At 43.6% G+C, this 7,760-nt stretch overlaps 2 protein-coding genes across 2 annotated transcripts; one reads left to right on the top strand and one right to left on the bottom strand.

Moving 5' to 3' along the window:
• Positions 1-1,542: 1,542 nt before the first annotated feature.
• Positions 1,543-3,521, bottom strand: atp6v1f (ATPase H+ transporting V1 subunit F). The gene is made up of 2 exons (XM_005734213.1): positions 3,261-3,521; positions 1,543-1,973 (listed from the first exon to the last, which is right to left on the bottom strand). The coding sequence occupies exons 1-2, from the start codon at positions 3,416-3,418 to the stop codon at positions 1,772-1,774; spliced, it is 360 nt and encodes a 119-aa protein (XP_005734270.1). The 5' UTR covers positions 3,419-3,521; the 3' UTR covers positions 1,543-1,771.
• Positions 3,522-3,721: 200 nt separating this feature from the next.
• On the top strand, positions 3,722-5,561 carry lamtor4 (late endosomal/lysosomal adaptor, MAPK and MTOR activator 4). Its single transcript, XM_005734212.1, has 4 exons — positions 3,722-3,846; positions 4,540-4,623; positions 4,998-5,115; positions 5,378-5,561. The coding sequence occupies exons 1-4, from the start codon at positions 3,844-3,846 to the stop codon at positions 5,473-5,475; spliced, it is 303 nt and encodes a 100-aa protein (XP_005734269.1). The 5' UTR covers positions 3,722-3,843; the 3' UTR covers positions 5,476-5,561.
• The last annotated feature ends 2,199 nt before the right edge of the window (positions 5,562-7,760 follow it).

The raw sequence follows: 7,760 nt of genomic DNA, 5'->3' as shown, positions 1-7,760 counted from the left end.
AAAAATCCCACATGCATACTACCCTTTAGGGCTAAGCCCCGGGTGTTTCAAATGCCTGGCTCCGCCTCTGCCCCATCCCATAAGCGTGCAGACTTTCAGGTTAATGTGGACTCGCTCTGAGGCTGACGATACAAAGACACTGAAGCACACGGAGAGTTCACAGACACGTGTGTGATCGATCAGCAGGACTTCAGGTTTATGATTTATTGATTGTTAAAGTCTGATGTGATGAACACAGAGCAGCTTCACTCTGATAAAAATATAGTTTTCAGGATTTTAGCTCTAGCGCATCAAAAGCAACAAAAACACAGTTTCAAAGTGATGACGATATCCCATTGTCCTTACCCTCACCTGTGGTCATTAGTTCTGGGGAGTAGCCAAAAGAATAAGGTTGCAGGTACAGGCAGCAGCAATGAGCTTCCTCTAAAGGGTGGCCGTGCTGTTCCTAGAGAAAGGGTGAGGATTTCAGTCATTTGAGAGGGGCTTAGAGTACTGCCGCTACTTCTCCACATTGAAAGGAGGTAGCTGAGGTCCTTCGATATCTGACCATGGCACCTCCTGCATTTGGATGAGGTCCCAAGGCAGACCCAGGACAGGCTGGAAAGTGTGTTAAATCTACTGAACAATACTTTTCACCTATTTTCATTTACAACATTTTTTTCTGACAGAAATGAGATAACTAAATAAAAAGTAATGCACAAGGACAAAAACTGTGACAAAATGTATCAACAATACAAGATCCAATCAGACGTTTTAGGTTGTGAAGAATCTCGCAACCAGTTTGGAAGTGATCCAGTCAGATGTAACTTCCTTGTACAGTAAGGTTAGATGAACACATCTGATCTGAAATGGTGCCGCTAGCTCGCCGTTTGTCATGAAAACACCTAGGAGGAACAGTAGAGCAGACACAGAACTTATTGAATCAGCTCTGCTGTAACGTTGGGATATTTACTCAACTAGAGAAATTAAGATGAATAATCACAACTGGTTGGGAAATGCCTCACTTGCCTCCGGATTAGCTGGTGGAAGAGGTTGGCAGAAAATGAACTATCATAAACAGCATCAAACATCTGACTTACTCACACCTGTCTGCTGATTAGCTCATTTCTCCTCCTCCATTGTGAGGCTCAGGTGGATAACAGGGAGCTTTATTATGAAAATCCCATCAAAGACTTCCTGTTAGCTTCATTAAGCTCAGACCAAGCAAACTTTATCCTCAAGTTCTTGAATGACCTCTGGCCTTTGTGTAAGTTATTTGGGAATTTCTCAGGTCGTGACCCCTGCTGCAGCTCCCAGATGTTCTGAGTTGTGGGTTCATGGATCCTGGTGTTTAGGCCAGGGTGTCTTGAAAGTTACTGAAGGACCTCCACACAGACACCAGGAGGACAAAAATACACAGAATTCCAGATGGCGCTGTGAGGAGTTTGTCTGCTGCTGACTGACACTGCCCATTTCTGCTGGTGTTTAAACCTTAAAGCTCATCACACCTGAGGTTGGAAACAAGGAGTAGACGTGTGTGCATCCATCAAATTAAACAAAAAATAACTTTAAACAACAAGTTTATTTATTCATTTATTCGCACATCTGTTCACGTTTATAAGTTAACACATCTGGAACAAACACCTAGGAGGAGGGGCAGGTCACATGACTCAAGCAGGTTTGGTCTAAAAACGATCACATGGGCATACATCACTTCCTGGAAATAAAAGTAAACATCACAGCACAAACACATCAGGACAAATCTGTGAACCGCATCAGCGCGACTCGCTGTCTATCGGAAGTCTTCAGCAGAGAACATGCCCTTGGCACGGCGCAGGATGGAGTCCTTGGACGCATCGTACGGGTGCTCTTTGGACGGGATCTCCAGCACGGCCGGGATCGACTGCATGTGGGCATCAATGGCGTGCCGGATCATCTCAGCGATGAACTGATTTATCAGGATGATACCAATGTCGTTACGTGCCAGGAAGCTCCTGCAGAGGAGAAGAAAAAGAATAGCCCCGTCAGGCTGCCACGCCAAAGTCCAGTCACAATTTAACATCCTCAGAACCCGAGAAGAACCAGTGGAGGTGTAACAGGAAGTAAATGAAGGCATGGTGTTTCTGAGAGTCTCGGGGGACTAACATTTCTCTCTGGTCTGTTTGTTACTGCTGAGCTTAACACAGGAAGTCAGACAATTGAAATTATTGTCAATTTAACATCATCCGTCTCTAACCGTGGGTTACAGAGGTTTAGATGTAAAGGATATTCACAGATGAGTTCAATGACAGCAGAGAACACAGGAATTCCTAATCTGAAACATCTCTGTAAGAGCTGGTCTGTTTTAAGATATCAAAAACATTTCCAAACTCAACAGTGATCATTGAAATCAGCTGATTTTTGAATGGAGTCTGGTGTGTGTCACACAGCACATGAGGCCATCAAGGAAAATTTCAGGAATACAACCCCAAAGCACCAGACCAACTTCTCTGAAACTAACTGATAAATGTAAGTCAACAATTAAACAAAAGGAAAAAAATGTGTGAAGCGATCATAAAAGATTATATATTATAAAATATCATAATTAATATAAAGTATTTAAATTTTTGCTGCTATTAAATCCTTCATTGAAAATGCTGATTTCATGCAGATTTAATAAAAAGCTCTGGTTCTTCAATAGAGTCCGGTGTGAGAGCTAACATGCTACATTTACAAAGATCGCGATTATTTATGTGCAGTTTTAATGAAGTCAGAAAGACTGAATAACTATTCAAATACAATGATTTCTGAAATCAGGTTCAGGAATCCACAGAAACAGACTGAAGTCTTTTCTAATTTTACGGCATTTAACAGGTTAAGTTCATTTCATGGAGATTAGCTGAGAGCTGGATTAATATATTGATCGGCTGATCAATCCATTACACTCTATCCGAGATCATCTACGGGCTGAAAACTCAGGATGCTGGATGTAGTTACAGACTGGGCCCAAATACACCAGAATCCATTCTTATTTTCATCAAAAAAGCAGCCGGCCTCCTGTCCTACAACCAGTGTTTTTGAAGTCACCGAGGGGTTAATATGGTTCCAGGCTGGTGCCGTCCGAATTATAATAAAACCGATCTGACTTTTGACCCACGAGGACCACCGAGACCTTCGGTCAGGTGACACTGACAGAAAAACGTGAAAGGAGCGTTAAATCGGCTGATTTTTTTAACCCATTTTGGTGTGTGTGTGTGTGTGTGTGTGTGTGTGTGTGTGTGTGTGTGTGGAGTCCATCTTACTTGAAAGTCTCCTCGATCTCGGTGATGCTTGTGTCCTTCTCCACCACCAGGAAGTTCGGTTTCCGGTTCTTGTTCAGTTCTCCGATCCCGCCGAGCAAGAAGCCCGTGCACGTGTCCTCGTCTCCGATCACGGCGATCAGTTTCCCGCGGCCGGCCATCACGGAGATGCAGGTGAGATTCCCGGAGAGAAACACTCAGCTTCACGGGACACGTCATGTGAGGGATCAGCTGACCTGAACTTCCGCTTCAATATGGCGCCCCCTATAGAAATTAAAAAAATATGAAAATCACTCGTTTATTTATGTGTTTTATTTTATTTTCATCTTTATCGGGCAACAATCAGGTCATATTTAGACAGCAACGTCCTCGACATTAATCCAAACATTCCTAAAATGTCACAAACGTTTATTCTTATTTATTTGATAATCGGGACAAGCACCGACCGTCAGTCCCGCACTGTGCGTGAGTGTCTGTGTCTGTCTCTTTTGTCCGACAGCACATGAAGGCCTCATCAGTCACGTGAGGCTCTGCGATAAAGACGGAAATGCGCAGCTGTGGGCTGTAGAAGCAGAAGAAGACGAACATGGTGAGTTTAAAGTTTTACTTTGATTCTTGTTTTGGGTTTTTTGTTTGTTTGTTTGTTTTTTAATTCAGCGTTCAGGGCCTCGGTGAGGCGTTCACGGATCTCGGACTGTCCGCTGTGTGCCGTTCACTAACGCTGTTAGCGTCCTCTTAGCCTCTCTGTGAACAAGGAGGATAAACACGCGGAAATGCTTCCCTTCAAAAAATGAAAACCAGAGCGTTCCAAGGGTGAAGCTTGGAGCTCTCTTCAGAGTTATAATCACTGATAATCGGGCTCAATGCAAATACCTGCGGGACAGCAACAGCGCCCTCTGCAGGAAGGGAGTGGTACAAACAGAGAGGAGGGGGAGTGACGTTCGAAGCGGGTTTACCTGCGCCCTGGGGTCTCAACTGTGTTCCTGTGAAACGGGGAGTGTGTGTCATGTATGCAGGACGAATGTAACCATGGTAAACAAGAAACCATCTTTAAATGGGTAACCCCATTGGCACCTGAGGACCACAGGTCGTACCTGATGAAGATGCAGAATTATTACTGGACGAATGATCTAAGGCTGTTTAGTGAGTCTCTGAAGCTTCGACCTGAGGAAACACACTTCTTGTTCTGCTGATCTTCGTTCATCAGTGAACCAATGAGTCATCAAACATCACTTCCTTTTAGCTTCATAATGTTATCCTGATGATGTCGTCATTCTTTCAGGCCACAGCGGCGCTCACTGCGGGTCTGGAGCGGATCCCGGACCAGCTTGGGTACCTGGTCATCAGTGAGGATGGTGTCCTGGCCGTGAGTCTCTCTGAGCTTTCAGATGTTCAGTTCACAAAGAACTTCTTTATGAGTGCAGTTTGGTCTTTATTTAACCACGCTCATTGTTAAATAAGGTGATTTCTGCAAGTAGTCTGGTGCTCAGGCTAGTTTGGTCACACAGAGACCAGACTCCATTTAGATTTAAGCTCATTTAACATTTCTACAGGTTAAACTGAATTCACATTTGATACTGCGAGCTGAACTCTGCTCTTTTCTCAGATTATTCTGGATTATTAAAGTGCTGTAAACAGGGGGAAATATGGATCCTCAGATTATTAAAATAGATTAAAGAGTTGAGTTAAGTCTATTGATCAGAAGAGGATCAAAGTGATTGATTATTGATTACTGATCAGTCTGCAGGCGAGCTGGAGAATGACGAGCACACAGCAGGTGTCATGATGCAGATGGTTCGAACAGCAAGTCGCTTCAGGTTATCAGGATCAGCTGATCCACCTTTCAAACGCATGTCAGGTATCACAAATACACCTGCACGGTCACTTTATCAGCTTCAGTAAAAACAAACATGACTCAGGTGTTTTGCTTTGTTTTTCTCAGACCTGTTAATGATGTCATCACTGTCACATGATTCAAACCTGGTGCATCATCATCAGCAACGTTTTCATGTATTTGATGAGCATGTTGTTCATGTTGCATGATGGGATACAAAGCTCAGGTGGAACCCTGTGACTTCAGATGGACTAACCTGTGTGTGTGTGTGTGTGTGTGTCTGCAGTGATCCTGGACGACTTTGTGTACACGGTGACGGTCTCTGGTCAGAAGGTCTTTGTGGTCAAACGTCAGCACAACCAGCAAGAGCCAATCAGTGTGTAGAAGCTCAGCTGGGTTACAGAGTTGCCATGACGATGATGTTTTTGATGTTTAAAGTTTGTGTGAAATAAAAGTTTTTGAACATGAAACTTTTGGTCTGATCGAGTGGAACTGTGAAGGTGTTAATGCTGAGCATCCTACCTGTAGGACCTGCTGTGAGCAGACCCTGAAAACATGGTTTAACCTTTGTGCCCACCAATTTTCCATCCTTTCGACACCTTCGTGTACAAAAATGTAGACACACAAAGTCTGCCATAAAGTCCTCATACAGTAACATTTTGTTCTGCTTTCTGGGAAACGTGGCCGAATGTTCTAATCGTGGTCGTTGGCCCGCTCCCTTGGTGGCTCAGTTTGGCTGGGTGTCGGGTGGTCCTGGGTGCCTGGGGCCATGCTCTCAACTCTTACCAGGGTGGTTGGCCTCTACTCTAGCAGGATCGACTGTCCACTGCCTCTGGTCCTCTGTGGCTGTCACCCCATGTGGGGCCTCCCTCCCTTCTGCTGGGATGGGTGTGCAGAAGTCACCGGGATGTGTGGTCTCAGGTCATTGGTACACTTGGGGGCTGCAGCTGGTGCGGTTGTCCTGGTTCCATCTGTCTGCCTCGGGGCATCGCTGCAGTTTCTCACCCTCATTATACATTTGTGACAAAGACACAGGCATTCTCACACTCATCTACTTGTATATACTCACTCATATATAATGTAACACCAACACAAATGGATAAATAAAAAAAACATTCACATGAAGGAGGAGCCTATTAGATTCTATCGAGTTATTTTTGAAAAAGCAAAATGTGTTGGGCAATCACATAATTCTGATTGCAAAAGCATGACATTCTTGCATTTTTGCCAGTTATGACATGAAGCCATGTGACCACCAGGGGGCCCCAAGAGTAATTTATATGGAAATCAACATCTGATTCATTGATGGAAACAGAACAGACAGGCTTTGTGTGTGTGATGGATGCATGTGTGGGTGAGGATGTGCAGGTCCTGCAGCATGTGACCTGGTGCCCTCTACAAATAGACGGGATCCACTTGCAGGTGGAAGAAGAGCTTCTTTTTAGACCTGTGCAGAACCAGTACACATCTCTCTTTCTGCTCAAGCTGATGGTAGCAGTGACAGCATCTGTGTTTTCTGTGAGGGCAGGAGCAGAGGTCTGTCACTCTGCCACCATTGCTCCAGGTCTTTCTCCTTCTCTCATTACTAATGAAAGGTTTCCTCAGCCAAGCTGCAAGCTTATTGGCTGTGAAAGCAATCAGGTGCATAAACATGCTAACAAGAGTTTTTGTTTGAATACAGTAAAAGCAGGAGGCCATATTTATCCTGAAGACCTTCTGCAAAGATACATCTCTCCAAGACAGGGGTGGGCAACTCCAGGGCTTGAGGGCCGGTGTCCTGCAGGTTTTAGATGTGTCCTTGATCCAACACAGCTGATTCAAATGGCTAAATTACCTCCTCAACATGTCTTGAAGTTCTCCAGAGGCTGGTAATGAGGTAATCATTTGATTCAGGTGTGTTGACCCAGGGTGATGTCTAAAACCTGCAGGACACCGGCCCTCGAGTCCTGGAGTTGCCCATCCCTGCTCCAAGATGACCTTTATTCACCCCCAAATTATTAGTGCACGTTTACAGATTTACACACACTCTCAGATACACGCACACACTACACAAAAAATACTAATGCAATCAAATTGATTTTGTTGCTGATCTTTAACACGTCCCATCCCCATACTATTTATCATATGGAAAATATTTAGTTTTGTGAGTTTTTTTCAAAAATATTCAGCTGTTTAAACTGGCATTTAAAGGATTAAAGTCCTGAAAATAATTTAACATTTGATCATTTTGAAAAAGGCTTATGTTGATTTAGTGATTTATGAAAAAAAAAAGTAGATTTTAGATTTTATGGCAGATTTTCTCCGTGTACATTTGGACACAAAGATGTCAAAAAGGTTTACAATGCATTAAAAGTATGGATGACATGTGAGAGTTAAAAATGCTTGATTATAAAAAAATTTGACCTAACATTTCCTGCAAAAGTTCATGCCACAAGCTATAACATAGACACATCGATTGGCAAATCAAAAAAAAAAAAGTTGAAAAGAATGAAATGCACAAAGATGCCCAAGGAGGGCAGAAGGGTTAAACAAAACTTTTTGGACTTGACAGTAGAAGTCTGAGCTCCGCCTCCATTTCAAATCAAATCAAATCAAATCACTTTTATTGTCACATCGCATGTGCAGGCACACTGGCACAGCACATGCGAGTGAAATTCTTGTGTGCGAGC

Source organism: Pundamilia nyererei, unplaced genomic scaffold, assembly GCF_000239375.1.
Source record: "Pundamilia nyererei isolate P.nyererei 1_Seehausen unplaced genomic scaffold, PunNye1.0 scaffold00057, whole genome shotgun sequence".
Lineage (NCBI taxonomy): Eukaryota > Metazoa > Chordata > Actinopteri > Cichliformes > Cichlidae > Pundamilia > Pundamilia nyererei.
Note: the sequence above shows the minus strand (reverse complement) of the source record. Positions and strands in the feature narration are given on the sequence as shown.